General features: G+C 41.1%; 2 protein-coding genes across 3 annotated transcripts; both read right to left on the bottom strand.

Moving 5' to 3' along the window:
- Positions 1-290: 290 nt before the first annotated feature.
- On the bottom strand, positions 291-8025 carry LOC104943519 (sestrin-2-like). Of its 2 annotated transcripts, none has more exons than XM_010768959.1 (8): positions 7226-8025; positions 5690-5755; positions 4871-5059; positions 2001-2183; positions 1031-1249; positions 747-879; positions 538-653; positions 291-414 (listed from the first exon to the last, which is right to left on the bottom strand). In XM_010768959.1, the coding sequence occupies exons 1-8, from the start codon at positions 7559-7561 to the stop codon at positions 307-309; spliced, it is 1350 nt and encodes a 449-aa protein (XP_010767261.1). In that variant the 5' UTR covers positions 7562-8025; the 3' UTR covers positions 291-306. The 2 variants fall into 2 exon arrangements, with proteins under 2 accessions (XP_010767261.1, XP_010767262.1); XM_010768960.1 differs by lacking the exon at positions 7226-8025 and adding an exon at positions 6308-6677 and having other exon boundaries at positions 292-414.
- Positions 8026-10589: 2564 nt separating this feature from the next.
- On the bottom strand, positions 10590-14958 carry matn1 (matrilin 1). The gene is made up of 8 exons (XM_010768963.1): positions 14913-14958; positions 13451-13635; positions 13189-13353; positions 12857-13079; positions 11579-11751; positions 11256-11487; positions 10799-10951; positions 10590-10690 (listed from the first exon to the last, which is right to left on the bottom strand). Exons 1-8 carry the CDS (start codon positions 14956-14958, stop codon positions 10590-10592), a joined length of 1278 nt encoding a protein of 425 aa, XP_010767265.1.
- Positions 14959-18051: the final 3093 nt, after the last annotated feature.

Here is an 18051-nt window from a genome sequence, read left to right as displayed (position 1 = left end):
CTGATAGAGCCGTGGTTCCACATTTCCGATATTACGTCATATCGGACGCAAATCTGGATCAGCTCCGTTGTAGCCCCGTTTTTAGAGATTTGGGTACGGAGGAAAAGAGAGAAGGTTTTATTTTATGATGCTGCGTGAGTTCCCTGACACCGGGGACACATATTTATGTATAAAAGACATAAAAAACTGCATTTTGCGTCCCCTTTAAACTTCCTGGAGCAGAAAGACCTGTTAGGTAAGCCATCACTAGTTCAGCTTTTTTTTTTTTTTTTTTAAATCAGTTTATGAGTGTTTCTTAGTTTGCTTCTAAAAGGTTAAAGTTGGTTGTACCTGGAATTTTTCATCCAGGAGCTGACCCATGTCTGGCAGTAGTCTGTTGACGAGAGAGAAGCCGTGGTCCTCCCATGAATAATCCTGCACACATCAGACACCAACATCAACCAACACATGTGTATGGAGGTTGGCACAAACAAATGAAATGCACTGTGAAAAGTAAGGTTAAATAAATATAAACAACTTGAACTTGCAGAAAGCTACCTGGGCTCTCATGGTGTTTGGTGACTGTTCTCCCCTGGGGGCAAAGTCCTCGTATCTAAACTCTTGATCTTCCACCAGACGCAGCACCAGGTCCGGTGGCGCTCCTCGCACCACCGCTAAAACAAACACGTTAAAGAGGAAGTAGTGAGTAAACCAATTCAAATCAATCAATTGACGAAGTAATGGGTGGAATAAAAGAGTGTTTGTACCGGTCGGTATGCTCTCGCTCCTCTCCCTCTCAAAGCGAGTCACCATCTCCTCCTGTGTGCACTCCTCCTCCTGCAGCTGCAGCTCCACCATCCTCTGCATCAACACCTCCACCTCCATCGCTCCGTCAACAATCTGGAGGAGAAAATTAGAGAGTAGGGCTTCAGGAATTTACTTGGGACTTTGCTTCTTACAGACAACCTTTGTTTCACTTTTACCGAACCGGTGTGACTTGGGAAACACCGCTGGAATACATAGATGCACATCTGGTGAAAAAATGACTAACCTCTTGCCTGCCGTCCTCATGAGCGGGGCACTGTGGGCTGTGAGCAGGGTGAATGGGTGAGGGGAGCTGGAAGGTATAACCTCCGATGTGGTCGGGCTCAGGGTTTAAGCCGCAGCCCCACACGAAGGAGCAGAGGGAGTGAGCGTGAGCCATGAGCACCACGGCGTGTATGAGTTCTGCCAATGACCAGCGAGGATCTGCTCCGGGACACACCAGCTCCTGCAGGGCAGAGGAGGGGGGGGGGGGGGGGTAAGTGATGTTTCATACAGTAGTGTTGTTGGGAGGGAAAGGCACTCGTGTTGCCCTCAGGATGAGTTGTAATGATTGTGATTATCAATTACTTTACAAGCATGTCGTTCCATAAATACGTGTGTGCAGATTTTTCTAATCATAAGGAAAATATATTGTTATATAAAAAAAACCTGCTAAGAATTTTGGAAATTACTACATCGAGCTTTTTCAATACATTTAGAATGTTGGACTTTAGCTCTGGAGTTAAACCTTCATAGTAGCATTTGTGGAGCACACAAGTTGTTAACAATCCTTAACAGTAAAATATTTGTGTAACCTAAACTTTATCTGAAACTGTGAGTTTGAATATAAAATAACAATAAACATGCAAATGAAAAGTTGCCCAGCATTTGAATGTTAATTATAAATTCTGAAGTTAACGTTATGAATGCAGGTTTGAACTCTTCATTACAGCTCTAGCTAACAGACTAAATGCTTACATTAGCACCACTGTGTACGTAGAGTCAGTCTCATAAAGCAGCTAGCATGGCTGTAGTGTAGACTCTAACTGTTGTTAAGTTATGACCACACAACAAAAAGAGGATACAATTATGAACACCTGTATATTAAAGCAATATCACAAAAACAAAATCCTACAATACATTACATAGGTTGTATTTATTAATGGGCATCACAGATTAACATAACATACATGTGGTCAGTGTGTGTGGTGTCTGACCTGTACATGCTTCTGTGTGATGAGCCAGGGTCTGTGTGCCAGCAGCTTGTTGAGTGTCTTCAGGCTGCGGAGCTTTGTGGGCGCGTGTTGGAGTCCGCTCAGCCAGCTCTCCTCCCCCCCAGCCTCCAGGAAGCCGGCGCTGTGCTGCTGCACGGCGTACGAGCAGTGGTGTCGCGCCGCGGCCTGAGGAAGTCAAACACGAGCAGCGTCCATTAACAACCACGCTCTATTACTGGTCTGGTAGAATGACTCCATAATGCATCAGAACTGCCAATGCGCATTAATATATAAAGGGCTCAGAGGTTAAAGCACCTCAACTAAATTACTCCACCAAAGATTATTTTCAGTCTAATGACCAGCATTTCTGTAAGGACAGCCACTGTGATGATTATATAAAGAGTCATTAAATGTTTATGAATATCGCAGTCTTTGGCAGACCTTTTTAGTGTCTCTGATACAGCAGCTGGATAACCCTCAGGCAAAGAACATCCTGTCAAGTCTATTTATCATCTTTATAGAGTTCTCCTAAGTAAAGATAATTGTTTTTTGTAGCTTATGCCAACCTAACTGTCCTGACATTTTCATTGCTTTCAAAAACTGTATTTTTGTGTAATATTTCACTTAACCTCTCCTTTAGCATCCTTAAATGTCCCTACAACTATTGATTGTGAATATCTACAGAAAAATCTGTATAGATTTGTAATCCTTTGAATAGTCTGTTTCAGAAGAAAATAATGCCTACCAGTACATTTGACATGCCTTTAATGTATTGTCATCATATTTTCTGAATTTGCCCAAATAATTACAACGTTTTTATTTCTTCAGAGTACAATCTTTAGATCACTTGATATTTAAAGGATTGTCTCAATTCGTTTTTTAAAGTAGTATTTAACGGAAACGGAAATAAAGATGAGGCAATAACCGGTGACACACATCAAAAGGTATACATATAAATATCTAGCTCAAGTTGTGACTGTTTTCACAGCTCCAGCAAATAAGATGAACATGATTAAGGTTCATCAAGCATAAGGAGCTGACAATAATCATAACCGTTAGTGCCTACTAATAGATTTAACTTGACGCCATTAATAATAAACTGCAGCTGTTTCCTATGTTATGGAGCTGTGAGAGATTGAGTTTGAAAAAGCAGAAGTGATATTACTTCAGTAAGCCCATGTTAGGTATGAATGCATGTAATAATGGCTCACTTCAGCTGAACTGACTGGGAATGTAAAAGAAGTTGGAACAGCCTTGCAGCATGTTATTATACCTGTAACTGCAGCATTGATTTTGTCCTACAACGTGGAGGCAGGAATAATGCATCGCCATGAAGCCAAATTGTGTTCAAAAAGAAATAAATCTTAAAAAACACATTTGGCACACTTGACTTGTCCACAAACAGAAAAACATAGCGCCAGAGTCTGCCGTCACTTTTAATGTTCAGGCTAGATATCGCTTTACTAATAGGCTGAAAAATGTAAAGGGATAGGCTCACTGTACCTGCAGTGGCCTTCCACAGACCCATTATGTTTGGGCTTTACAGCTTATAAAATAAAAAGTAAACACTTCTTTATGATTTAACCTGCAGTATCACCTCTTGCAGCATTACCTCCTCACACAATGAAGGTAAATCAAAGCAACAACAATGTCTGTTGAAAGGACAAGTCGAATGGGCACTAGTATAATGATTTATTTGCATTATTTTACACTATCTAAACTAAAGTAATTCACATCAAGTTAAATGGTTCACTTTGAAGGAACAATTTAAATAATATTTAAAATGTCTTTATATGTCTATGATGTGAATTATAAGAGTACATGTAAAAATATCAAAAAGGCTATCTATTTTTTGCAGGGCAATTCAACGATCAATATAGAATAGCTGCATGCTGTTACAGGAGGTTCTTATTTTGTTTCATTTTGTTGACTCAACCAGCTTTGTTCAAATTAATTAAAAGCTAAAGCTAACCATTTAGAGTCATTAGAAGCACTACTAGATGCTATGCTATTGCTAATTCCCTAAATACATGCACTGAAAAACTAAACCTCTGAAAATATCAGAGATTTTGTCAACCTACGTATTTTCGATAAGAGTTTGAAATTCAGACTAAAGAACAAACAATTGTGCCTTTATTAAAAGCTGTCTTTTATGGATAACTCCATTTAATTATTAACAAATGTATTACTTTGTATTATACTGTGCGGTGGTGTATGTTTGACATGTTTATTGGTTGTCAAGGGGATCTCTTGACTTAAACAAAAAATTAGAGCAACTCAAGCTGAATAAAAAAGACATTGTCCTTACATGTCTTTGAAGAACTGCTGACTCATATTTTATTCAGCCGATTGCAAAATAGTCAACAACATGTTGCCGGTGTTCAGTTGAAGAAGGGGCTGATTTGTGAGGTTCATCAAAATGATGTCATGTTCTATTTTTACCATTCATGTTTAATAGATTTCAAAACCACATGAAGCAGACGAATACTTTTTTCCCCTACAGTGACATCAGAGTTAGGGGTCTAATAAGAGGGAGGGAGGACGTTACCTCCCAGAGAGGAGAGGAGACATGCTCCACAGCCTCCTGTCCATAGCTTTACAATGTGCTGTAAGTTAAGATATACCCACTCATTGTTCTTATCTGTCAAACTCACAGACGGCAGACGCCCTTCAGATTTTTCTGACTTTGTTAAAAAATTAAGTCGATGACGAAAAATATTAAGTCAATGCAACCTTTGATTTGAAATGTTTTTTTAAATGTCTGTGTAAGATATAGAAACCCTTTTACATTCATGAGTGCACATGGGGAGGGGGTCTGCTGAGAGCCCCGACATGTGTCACTAGTTCATAATCATATATTGAGGTTTTCTTACCATAACAACAATGTAATGTCTCCAGTGACGGGGCAAGGGACCATCCATCTCCAACAAGGCATGCTGGGTCCTCAAAAAGCAGCTCAGGTATGCAGGGTGCAGCGCCATCACCATGGTGATGTGGTCCACGCGACCCATTGAAAGGAACGATTCGATGAGGATGTCCTGGTCTGGACCTTCTTTCAAAATCTGAAGAGGAAGGGCAAGCAAAATATATGTTTACAATTAAATATACATAATATTGTTTTGATGCGTGACAACCTATTGCTAAGGATTTGCTCTAAAATGCTACTTGTTTAGTTAGAAAATTGGCAGATATAACACTCCCATTTCCTCCAGTGGAACACTTGGAGTGAGTCACATATGAAATTAGAAATTGTAGTCATCAGCATTTGCAATATATCTCTGTTGTTGCTTCTCTTGATGACATGAAGCAACAGGCAGTGCAGTATTGCAGCAGAATATTGAGCTAAACTTCTAATATTAGCAAATTGTTAAACTACATCTCTTTTACAATTAGTTTGATCAAACAACATTATATGGCTAAAAGGAAAACAAAAATTGTGATCAACACTCTGCTGTGTATAGGCTACTTTGTTTCGATCTCATTGCTGTTTCGTTATGACACCTGGATTTTACAACGGGGATTAATAAAGCTTTATCTTCACACTGCCCCATGCTTCATGGGATCTACTCCTGTAGGAATAAAAACAAGAACCCATAACAATAACATAACTCTTTACAAAGATGAATCTCAAAAACAATTTCTTTTCTTTTGGATGAAGCAAATAAATGTACTTTTAAAAAAGTCTAACACACCTCTTTCGCAGGAATGAAGGCGCTTGGGCCCGATGCCAGAGCCCGGGGAACTTCAACACCTTGTTCCTAGAAAGGAGCATCAAGTTCATTAAACAGTGACATGAAAATACATTTTGATTCTGATTAATCTGAAAATGACATAATAGATTTATGCTTTGATCTACTGCAGCCCATACAAATGTCCTCAAATTGTTATTGTCTGATCAACAGTCCAAAACATTAATATATTGAGTCAAAGAAAACCAGCGAAACCTCACAACTGAGGAGCTGGAACTAAGGACTGTTTGCAGTGATGTTAAGTAACTAAAGTACATTCACGAAGTACTGTACTTAATACAATTCTACCTTTTGTAAAACGATATTCTTTACAACGGCTGAAATGGTGTACAGAGGTACGGATACATGTCATTTGCTGTACATTCGTGTACATGACCTCACATCAAAAACAAATGTACAAGGTGGAGCAAACTGAAGGGTTGGATAGTTTTTCTCTCTAGGATTCAGAATACATCAATAATGCAGATATCACACATAGTATTAAAAGAATAAGAAAATGGGGATACCTGCATGCAGCTGCAACCCCTTTGCTCATTAATAGACTGACGTACTGTAACTCACCGACATGATCGGAAGAACCACACCAGAAAGTCACCGCTTAGTATTTCCAACAAAGAAGACACATAAACTGTAAGTGCGTCAGTCGCAGTGTGACTTGTTTGTATATTTCTAGAACCTCCAATGGGCTGTGAAAGGGATCGGGGGATGTGTCCGGTGTGTTTCAGGCAGGTTTCAGGGCGCCGAGAGGGGGCGTGTCCGGACAATTGTTTGTGCGCAGCCCCGTGTTGCATCACCTCATACGGTTCGATGTCTGATGAAATATGCAGCAACCTCATAGAAAAGTGGTCATCAGCAGAGGTGTGAAGTAACTAGGTACATTTACTGTACAATTTTGAGGTACTTTACTTGAGTAATTCTAGTTAATGCTACTTTATACTTCTACTCCACTACATTTAAAAAAGAGACATAATGTAATTTTAACTACTTGAGCTACTTTTAACAAAATACATCTCTAAAAATCAAACTGGTGGACTTACTCTTTAAGTCCAAAAAGAGTCAAATTATTTAGATATTCAAAAAAAAAAAGACACTCAGAACTTTGTTTGTCTACAACAGTAAATGCTACTTTATGCAAATATTATCTAGAAATGTCACATAACACATACAAAGGCACGTGTTCTGAACAATGCTTACTTTACTTTTTATACTTTAAGTACATATTGATGATACTTTTTTACTTTGACCTAAGTGAGATTGTATATGCAGGACTCTGAATACTTCTTCCACCACTGGTAATCAGCTGATATGACCGATCAGCTTCGACCAATAATCACTCATTCACATTATCTTGTTGTTTCCTGATAAGAAGCGAAAGCATATAAACAACCTGTGGATATATATCTGGTAGGAAAAGTTTAGCCACTGCTGTTGAACTAGTATGATAAAGCAGAAACACTGAGACTAGTATCCCAACATTACCTGTGCGGTGCGCAGCAGCTCGGTTGCTCTCCCCCGAACCTCTTGCAGCGGGCACGACCGGGACAACCGAAGCAGGTGTAGCAGTGTTAGTTCACTCAGACGTGCCGAACCGGGCTGGTCCAGTCCTAAACACAGCAGCACCCCTTGGCTGAGCTCCTCCAGAGCCGCTGCTCGCTCCTCTTCGTCCCTGCTGCACAGCCGAGCTAAGCTTTTGACAGTCGGGGCCACATCGCACTCTGACTCGGTCCGGTGGCGACTCGAGCAGCCAGAACCGGACCCTCGGCCAGGTTTGTTTTCCCCGTTAGCCAGGCAGCCCTCGGCGGGATTACTGGCCATCTCTTGACCGTTGAAACCCCGGAGCTACCTAATGTTCCTGCTAGCTCCCGTTAGCTGTTAACACAACCGTTAACGTTAGCTTGATGCAAGCGTTGTTTTCCGTAACTACCGGATACTCGAGGTGTCAGTTGCCTGTGTTGGTTCACTGTGCAATCATCTGTTCCGTCAATCATTAACGCCGCGAAAAAAACTCTCATAACCCGGCTACCTGACCGTAAAGACGGTATGCCGGTTAGCTCGCTAAGCTAGCCTAGCTGCTGTTAGCAGATGCTGCAAGCTTTTAGCAGCGCTTAACGATGCCTTGGTATTATAAACTCTATGAGGCACTTGTTTGTGTTCGTACTGCCAGAAGTTGAGGTGAGTTTAAAGTCCTCTTTCATGAGGATCAGATGACAGCTTTCACTCTCTGGTTTCCTTCAGCTGTTTGGAGTTGGAGAGCTTTTTTTTTTTATCCCCCTCTTATGCTACGTCACTGTGACGTGTGCCCAACTTTTCACCAATGAACTTCAGGACTTCGAAAATAGAGTATTTGTTTCTGAATCATTTAACTTACTTTAATTTGGTGTGAGGTCAGTATGGCATACACTTCATTGGTTGATTTACTAGTTTTATTTAGCTTTATGCAAACTATTAAAGGCTTCTGCATTTAAAAGCCAACTGGTAATGCTAAAACGAATGGAACTTGGTAAATTATATCATAATGTAATGTTTTATGCATAATCATAGTTTACAAAATGGCAACTTTAGTAGGGGAGAAGGGGGTAAGTTGAGCCAGTGGGTAAATTGAACCAACCCCCTGTAACCAGGCAACACCTTATAGTTGTAATCAAGTGACCAGAAATTATGCTAGCTCCACCCATTTCTCATTGCCTGTGAAAGAGAGATACTCATTGTGGTCTGGTAAGTAAACATTTTTACAAAAAAACGTTTTTTACTTGTCAAAGTACATTTTCTAGATCGTCAGCTATAACGGCTGTCATGTCAGAAAAGAAAAGTATCCAGGTTTAAACCATAGGGTTTAAACACATATATTATATATTGATGTGTTGGCAGCGTATTAAACCATGTGAATCATTAAGCTAAAGATGACTCTGAATTTTAATGCTAGGCTATTTTTTCTAAAATGGTGGCTGTGGGGTAAAGTGAACCATGGGCCTTGGGGTAAGTTGAGCCAGTTTTTCAATGGAGAAATTAATGAAAGTAGGCCAAGTTGATAATAAGAGCTCATTGTAGGCTACATTTAAAGTTGAATTTACCCTGTGTTTGATTGGTAAGATGTATGAAATTGTATCACCATTTGTATGATTACTTTTACTTTTAACATGTTAAAAAAAAATCAATCAATTCAATCGAAATTTATATTAAAAATATTTGAAAAACTAAGCTTGTATTTGGTTTGTTATTTATTGTTTATAGTTACCTTTAAGATTTGTTGTAGGTATGCCCAGGTTTGAACAGGTATGCCCAGGTTTGAACCGTGGTTCAATTTACCCCCTGACCTGGATCAACTTACCCCTACACTGGGGCAAGTTGAGCCACAAGACTTTTTTTTTTTTAAGAAGTAATATTTTCACTGCCCTTGATCAAATATTAATTATTATCATTGCCATTGATAGGAGACATCCTGAATTATAGGTGTGTGTTTTCATTTTTACTATGTGTCTTTTCTCCTTGTTTAGAGGACAGCATAACTAAAAAATGGCTCAACTTACCCCACTCTCCTGCCCATTCATCTTTTATTCAAACCAATTATTTAGTTGAAAACATTTCCAAACCCTACTGCATTAAAATTGGGCATAATACCAGAGACATGTCTTAAACTTGCTCTCTCTTCTATACAGCAGAATGCAGAACATTTGTATTCAGCAAGGGCTATCTGAATTATTTTTGTGTCAGCAAAACAATGAATTACTTTTATTGAAGCACTTCCTTAGTACCAAAGCTTCAAAGCAGGAGGAAACCTTTTGTTGACCACAAACCCGACAAATCCAAAGTAGAGTATGGATCCTACTTTGATTTGGTCCTGATAAATGCAGGATAATTATAATACTTCAATGTAGAATTTACGCAGAACAACAATTTAGTTGTTGTAAGTGTAAAGGTTGCTGTTGACAATAAATAAAAATTGTTTACCATTTACTGTGAACACCTGTCAGGCCCTTGTGGTCCTCAGAGCCCATATGTTGGACCATATAACTTTTCTGTGTGCACATATTCATAAATAAAATAAAACAGTGTAAAAGTAGGAATTGCTTTTTGTCCATGTGTGCATACAATATTTTCACAATTTATCATATTACTTCCTGAATCACCTTTATTTAGGAAAATAAAAAAAACATCAATGGTGTACCCTTATTTTCAGACATATATCTTATATTAATTTACCTGTTTATATGTATATATGTACACCATATATAATAGTAGATGAGGGGGAGAAGAAAGTGGAAGCCTTCAGATTTGAGAGGAGAGACAGGGAAAGAGACAAACAAGTGCAGAGGATGAGACACAGACTTTGGGTTTTGGGGAAATTCATTATTGGCAGCCACAAAGAAAACCCTTCAGTGTACCGTCACCGTTTCCCTATGAGGGAAGTCTTTTATTAACAAACACACAGGCTGGCTATGGACGATGGCCTTCTGAACACACAAAAAGGCGTGGTCTCCATGGCAACCGGCGCTTTGTTTCCCAGGAGACCCAAAGGTGGAAGAGGTAAGATCGAGAGAGGAGGGCGCAGAGATGGTGTGGGAGAGCTCGGATACAAGCAGAGGTCAGGGTTCACACACATGGGATCTTCTTCAGTATTTTACAGGAAGTAAAAATGGTGTGTTTGTTTGTGTGTTTGTGTGTATGTGGGTGTGTGTGCAGAGTGTGCAGAGTGGGATGTGGGTCCTCAGACGATTTTGTTCTCCAGCAAGGCAATCCTCTTTGACATGCTGTCTAGTAATAATTTGTCAAGGACGCCAACAATGAAGAAAAAACAGACAGAAAAATATGATACATTGAAATGCCAAACTATTCTTACACCATTTCAGCTGTTGTAAAGGATATATTTTTTTGTTAGTGCCTGCAGGGCGTCTTCTACTTTCTTTTGGAACTTTACAAGGGAGTCGCATTCACAAGGGTCCTCCTCTGTAGGAAAGAAAGCAAAAGTTATGAGCTAATGTCGAAGTACTTATAGTGAAATTACCTGTAATAACACAAGTATGTTTATTTTTGTATCTAATCATAATATGTGACCTTGACAGATGTTAATCTGCAGCTTCTTGGCGATCTGGGTCATGGCCTTGAAGTCGGCAGTGTAGAAGTAGTGCTCTCCAGTCGGCTCAGAGGCAATCTCTTTCAGCTCATCCTCCACTGCGTTGCCCACTCCAACAGCGTACATCTTGTAACCTGAAACATAACCACATATAGGTTTTCCTCACCTGACTAGAGCTGCATCTAAGAGTTATTTATATTATTAACTGAGGACTATGTTCTAGATTCATTGATTAATAGTGAGAAAATGTCCATTCCAATTTTGTTTTTAAGTCTAAAACCCAATTATTTATTACATTTTAATATATATTATAAATGGAATTGCAGGAAATCTCCATATTTAAGTTGCTGAAAACTCATTTGATAAAAGTAGGCATCAGATTGGAACGTCTTGTATTACAATCATACATTGGGCATTAAACCATCCTCTCCTCCTCACCCTGATCCTTGGCCTTCTTGGCGGCATCTCCAATATAGTCCTGGCTGCGTCCGTCAGTGAAGACGATGCCCACCTTGGCGACTCCGGGCCGGGCGCCCCCTCCGGCGCTGAAGCTGTTCTCTGTCAGATAACGGAGGGCCTGGCCTGTCATGGTTCCCCTCTCCATGTAGGCCATCTTCTTCACAGCGTCCTTCAGGTCTTTCTTGTTGTTGAAGCGACCCAGAGGGAACTCCTGCGGGAGGAAAGAGAAAACATGACGTTGACACAGAAGAGAAGGAGGCAGATTTTGAGGTGAGGTGAAAATAGTAAATGCAGACACATGCCTGTCTGACGGAGCTGGAGTACTGAACCAGTCCAACGTGAGCCTTGGCCTCAGAAACATCCAGTTTGTCGACAATCTGGTTGATCCACTTCTTGACCAGTTCGAAGTTCTCAGGACGCACGCTCTTAGAGCCGTCGATCAGGAACACTACGTCTGTCGCTGCATTGCTGCAAGCTGGTGATGACGGACACACAACAGGGCATGTTAGTCTGGGAGCACAGGGACCGCCATTGGATAAAAACCTTCTCACACACACTCACACACTCACACACAACCACTCACCACTGCAGCTGCGACCATTGTCCATGAGGGTAAAGCCAGCTTTGCAGGCACACTTGAATGATCCGGGGGAGCTGATGCATACCTGCTCACAGTCATGATCCCCGGTGGCACAAAGGTCCGACACTGTGTGTGTGTGCGTGCAGAACACACATACACCCAGGAGGTTATATGTCCAGGCGCACGCGCACACACACACACACACAAAGGGAGGGGGGTGGGGTGGGGGTGTGGTTGGAGTTAGGAGGAGAGAATGAAACTATGTCAGTTTGAAAACGGGAATATCTAGCATTGGGTTTTAATGATCCACTGTCACTTGCAGCCAACAATTTTGAATGAGCGTGAATGACACGTGTATCCAGTGGACCCTTAAAACTAACAGGTGGAATAGATTGGAGTAGCCTCAATTAATCAAGATCTGTTTCTCTATTATGGTGCAGGCTCGTCCAATAACAATCCAACACTGTGATCATGCAATTCCGCCCTTAGATGAAACATCTGCAGCGTGATTGGTTGGCAGGCAGCAGCAAAAACTGCAGCAGACCGCCAAAGGGCATTACTAATAAGAGGTTTAATGACTGTCACTAATGTATCGGTAATTAAAGAGAGATCAGCGTTGCCTCTCGGCTATGTGAGATTTGACTGAAGAACAGGACTGATTTCGTTCCTTTAGGTTGTTCCTTCCCTAGTGCCCTCCTGCAATGGGAGTATTCAATCAGTTTATACGCTTGAGTGAGTCTACTGTAGTCTTTTTGAGGACAAAAGTGAGGGAACAACATAAAGGAATGAAAGATGACAGTCCTGACACCTTACCCTTAGAATAGGGGGGCAGCTCTTTCCACTGTGATGAAGGATAATGATGATGACTCACCCTGTCATTATTTTTAACCATCTTTGTCTATTTCCATGAATCAGCACCAATTTTCTACATCTGTTCCTCAAATTTTATACAATGAAACTCTTATCTTTCCATCTTCCTCTTCCCTCCATCTCATCTTACCACAGAAGGCTTCCTGGAACTTCTTGGTGAGCTTCTCGATGACGCTGTAGCTCTCGACGTAGTCCACGTGGTCGTCCAGAGGGTCACTGGCCATCTGCTTCAGGGTGTTCATGTCCACACGTCCCACACCAATGGCGAAGATCTCAATACCGGCATCCCGTGCACGCAGAGCCACTTCCTTCACGTTGTCCTGGGGGCGCCCGTCTGTCACGATAATGGCCACCTGGGAAGGTAAAGTAGCGCAATTATATAAAAAATGTATTTAAAGAGGTAATAATAATGATGGAATATGTTGAATTGCATGTGTGAATGCATGTAAATGTGTGTATGACCTTGCTGATATCGGGAGATTTGACGCGAGCGCCCTCGCTCTCGCTGAAGGCCACGTTCAGGGCAAACTGGATGGCCAAACCGGTCATTGTTCCGGTGGAAAGGGGCTCGATCTTCGTCACAGCTTTAATCAGACCGGCTTTGGTGCGATGCGTCTTCAGAGACACCTGCAGTTGCATAATAGGAAAGTCAGTGTTATAAAATCACATGACAAATATATATAAACGTTGCTGGGTGATAGTGAAGGCTAGCAGAACCCCAAACCTCGCTCTTGACGCGGCTGGCGTAGTTGACAACTCCCACACGGGTGGCGTTGGGTCCAACATCAAGACCCTCGATGACCTTAGCCAGGAAGACCTTGACCTGCTCAAACTCTGAAGGGCGAACGCTCCGACTGCTGTCGACGATGAACACAATGTCTGTGGGCCGAGTTTTGCACAAACCTGCCGCTACATGAGAAAAGGAGGACAGAAGGGAGATTAATATGCATATTTTCTCATTTTTCAACTATAAGTCCACAAAATTATCAAAAAAACAAGTTAATGAAGAAGGGGAAAAAGGGGGGAGAGTGGGAGGAGCATGGAAAGAACGGATGTATTGAGGGGAGAAGGGAGGGGGGACTTATGGGGGCTGGTGAGAAAGCGGGAGGAGTCCGAAAAACACAATGCAGGGAGGCAGCAGGGGTGGAGAGAGGCGAGGGTGGAGGGAGAGATGGAGAAATGCTTGGCATTAAACAAGGATGCAGGCCAAAGAAAGACACATTAGAAGTCGCCTGATTTATACTGTGTATATTAAGAATTACAATAATATCAATACATCTTAAGAAAACGGAACAAAATACAATAACATTTACCCCGAAAGCTTAGAAAGAAAATCTAAGAAAAAGTTGATCTTAAGAAAGAGATTTTTAAACTATATGTAAAAAACGCATGACTGTTCAGCTACAAACATCAGATGGAGCAATCTGATGTGTGTCAAAGACACTCTGGTAATAAAACACTTTGACTCAGAGAGGATGTGATTTTAAGACAGTCCAAGCATTTGAGGCCCTGTTAAATGAATCATTAAAACTTCCAGTGTCTGTTTAACATCACTGATCTCCCTTCTCACCCTTCACCTCTCTCCCTCCCTTCGGTTTTTCCTCCTACAAATTTCTACATCATAGCCCCCCCCACACACAAACACACACACACACACACACACACACACACAGTGCTCCAACTGCCAATTCATTCAAACTGTGCACGTATACCATCCAACCACCGGCAACGATACCAAAAACACTGCCCTCTTTAATAATTTCAAATCATAAATACCCAAAGAGACTTCAAATACAGAAATCAATTAATTGTTGGAGAACATTATTTTTTAATTATCCAGACTAATTTCAAAGTCAATATAACTTTTTTAATTCTTCTCCATTAATTCTGTTTACTTACTTAGGAACTTTTGCAAATCTACAACAACTAGCTCAAACACATCATACCCACTTATTTGGAAAAGACTTGAATCAGACCAGAGGGATATTCATCAGAAACGCTGTTACATCACTAGAAATATAAGTATACTTAGCTTAATCATGTTGTGTCTATTTTGAGGTTTACTGTCCTCAGATTACTTTTTTGCTAAGATAACTACTGATGTGTTAATGTCAGTTATCAAACCATCAGAGAGTCTTCAGCTGGAGTCAGAATCAACTTTAAGGGTTAAAGGTCATCTTTCTTACCCATTGCGGCGGCCGTGCGGAGGTCTACAGTGGCCCGAGCCCCCATGAGGCCGAGCAGCAGCAGGAAAAACAGCGGGGTAGGCGTCATGGCGACAGAGGGGTGACGATTAAACGCGGGGGTCTGAGCGTGTCCGCAGACAGTCCTAGAGTGGAGAGCCAGAAAGGAGACAGAGCAAGACGAAAGGAGTTCCAGGCGAGAGGGACGGCCACAAAGTGAGTCTGAGTGACTCTGAGCTGCAGGTTATCAATGCAAGTGCTTCACACACTCAGCACACAGACACCCCCCTACCTCTATAGCTGCTGTATATGTGTGTAAATGTGTGTGTGTGTGTGTGTGTGTGTGTGTGTGTGTGTGTGTGTGTGTGTGTGTGTGTGTGTGTGTGTGTGTGTGTGTGTAGGAGAGGGAAATACCTGCTCTGGGAGGACCTAAAATGGTGGGCAAGGAAAGACAAACACACCTTGATATGGCTAGGATGGACAGGTATGTGTGTGTGTCAGTGAGTAGTAAAATGTGTGTTGTGTGTGTGCTTTAGTACCTGAGCGTGTACAGTATGTGTGTGTGGCGGGGGGTACAGGAGCGCCTGGGGTTTGGTGCGCGCCAACGCAACCGCCCCAGGTTGGATTTGGCCAAAAGCTCAAATAAACAGCCACATGAATTCCTCTTTTCTCCCCGTGTTCCCTCTTATAGCAAACACACATTTATGGTGCGGAAGTGAAGGAGAGCCACCGTACACAGGCCTCAGTGTTCCCGCTGCTATGCATGTTGGGAGGTGTGCGTGCATTTTTGCATAAGCATGCATTTCTGTATAAGTTGAAGTATACAAGTCAATTCCTGGATTCTTAAGTTCAGCTTCTGAATCAAATGTACAGTTTTGTGTTTTTCTATCACTTGTTTCTACTTTTCTACTTGTTTCTCCCACCCTTTCTATATTTGTGATTTTTTTAAACTTTGACTACAGAGCAGAGAAGGATAGAAGGTTAAGATTTCCTTATTGCAACCATTAAAAAAAATCTGTCCCCCGACTCTTCCTCGCTTCTATTTCCCCATTACTCTCCTCTCCACTGTCAGGTAGGCGGCCGGCCTCAGCGGAGTAAACACACTTTCATCAATACTCACATACACATCTTTAATCTCTCTACACACTAAACAGAGACCCCTCTTTTCCCTCCGACATCCCGCTCCACCCGACCCAACCCTGCATTCCTCCGCACCACCCCTTCCTCCTCCTCCTCCACACACACACACACCTCCACCCACACACACGACCTGAACAAGCCGCAATTCAGGGGGTAAGTCTGGGAGGGGAAGAGGAATTAGGGCTCAGGCTGTACAGTAACTGGCCAGACTGATTTCCTACTGAACAAGCTGTAAAATCAACAGTGTGTGTGTGTGTGTGTGTGTGTGTGTGTGTGTGTGTGTGTGTGTGTGTGTGTGTGTGTGTGTGTGTGTGTGTGTGTTTATTTAATTGGCGATTGGCCCGAGATGAAAGATTTGAGATGTTATTCCTGGACAGCGTGTCTTAAGGGCTTATAAGAGAAGACACAGTCACAATCGTAAACATATCGGTCAACACACAAACATAATTAGTACAGGCACACACACATACACACACACACACACACACACACACACACACACACACACACACACACACACACACACACACACACGTACCGGTACCGGTTATCTTACCTCAGTCTGCTTGGCAGGCTGAACATTAGTGAGCTGGATGAGGTTTACCTGCATCCATCAGTATTTGTGAACCATTTCTCAGAACCAAGAAACTAATTTCTCATCTGGTGTTTACACATGTTTAGAGTTGCTTGGTAATAGAGGTGAACTGTGGAGAATAAAAGCCTCAAATCGGTTTAAACTGATAAAAATAACAACTGTGTGTGACAGACACTATAACAATACTAGATGTTCAGTTCCAATAACACTTTTTGGTTATATTTTATTTTTAATATTCTAATTAATTGTTCACTTTGTAAAAATACTTAAAATGTCTTGTTTCGTTCGACCAACAGTCAAAACCCCACAAAATAATTAGCGTTATTGTAAAACATAAGATTCGCTTGGATTACTGAATGTTGGCATTATTATAACTAAATGTTCTGAAATGATCAATAATCAGAAAATGAATCATCATCAATGTTGATAAATAGTCTAGAAGTATTTTCTTTAGCCAAACCCAAAATGTGCTGTTTGCCGTTTCTCAAGTGTGTTTTACTGGTATATTCAGTCGTCTATACAACTATAGATATATATAATCTATATATATATATATATATATATGCCTTTGGGTTTGAATTCTGTTAAAAAACTTAATTTCAAAGACATTTCTGACGTTTTATAGAACGATCGATTGAGTAATCGATGAATCAATCAATGATTCGAGGAAATGATGGTCATATTAATCATTAATAAAAAAAGTCAAATCAAAAGGATTTTCTATTTTTAGCACAATCCAAATTGGATAACCTACACAAATGAGTTGAGCACATTTACTATCAGCCCAAAAGTTATTTTCCCCTTTCCCAATTTGTCCTTCACCATTTCCTTCCCCAGTAGCAAAACAGAAATCTAATATAAAGACAGAGCATATTTGCTTTTTTACTAAAAAAGTGAATGTTCCTGCAATTCCTTATTCTCTGCCAACAGCCAGACCACTGCAACGGGCTACATTTAGAGGATATTCATCACAATAGTCCTGCCAGACCCTTTGAGTAAATGAAAACAAGTCTAAAACACTTTTCTTCATCCCTGCCACACTGCATGTCATTAGCATTTTTATACAAGTACACAGCTCTCCTCAAATATATTTACTATCAACATGGTGAAGTGAGATATTATATCTCAGTCAAATATGGGCCTGCCACTGTTTGTCTTCTTGTTTACACAGCGTTTGAACAGACTAAGCTATTCATTTTATCCAGTAAGTTGTTTTCCCCAGCGGTTCTCCCTCGTGTCATCTGTTCCTCCGAACCCAACACAAGTCTATTTGTTGTATCTTTGTCAAAACAAACTCAAAATCAACACCCTGGACCAGAGCAGCAAAGCACTGGAGGATCTCCAAGCCACGTTTCAGCTTTGTTTCACAACCAAAATTAGCCCATTACTTTCAATCAGTTATATCAA

This window comes from Notothenia coriiceps, unplaced genomic scaffold, assembly GCF_000735185.1.
Source record: "Notothenia coriiceps isolate Sejong01 unplaced genomic scaffold, NC01 NC01_scaffold00006140, whole genome shotgun sequence".
NCBI lineage: Eukaryota > Metazoa > Chordata > Actinopteri > Perciformes > Nototheniidae > Notothenia > Notothenia coriiceps.
The sequence above is the reverse complement of the archived record's forward strand: the minus strand, read 5'-3'. Positions and strand labels throughout refer to the sequence as shown.

Excerpts from the sequence above, each read along its gene's own strand:
- LOC104943519 (XM_010768959.1), bottom strand. The coding sequence starts at position 7,561 with ATGGCCAGTAATCCCGCCGAGGGCTGCCTGGCTAACGGGGAAAACAAA. Across the intron at positions 880-1,030 it reads ATGAGGACGGCAGGCAAGAG|ATTGTTGACGGAGCGATGGA; the intron begins GTTAGTCATTTT and ends TTTCTCCTCCAG. Across the intron at positions 415-537 it reads CAAACACCATGAGAGCCCAG|GATTATTCATGGGAGGACCA; the intron begins GTAGCTTTCTGC and ends TGATGTGTGCAG.
- matn1 (XM_010768963.1), bottom strand. The coding sequence starts at position 14,958 with ATGGGGGCTCGGGCCACTGTAGACCTCCGCACGGCCGCCGCAATGG. Across the intron at positions 13,080-13,188 it reads AATCTCCCGATATCAGCAAG|GTGGCCATTATCGTGACAGA; the intron begins GTCATACACACA and ends TTACCTTCCCAG. Across the intron at positions 11,752-12,856 it reads GTTCCAGGAAGCCTTCTGTG|CTTGCAGCAATGCAGCGACA; the intron begins GTAAGATGAGAT and ends CGTCATCACCAG.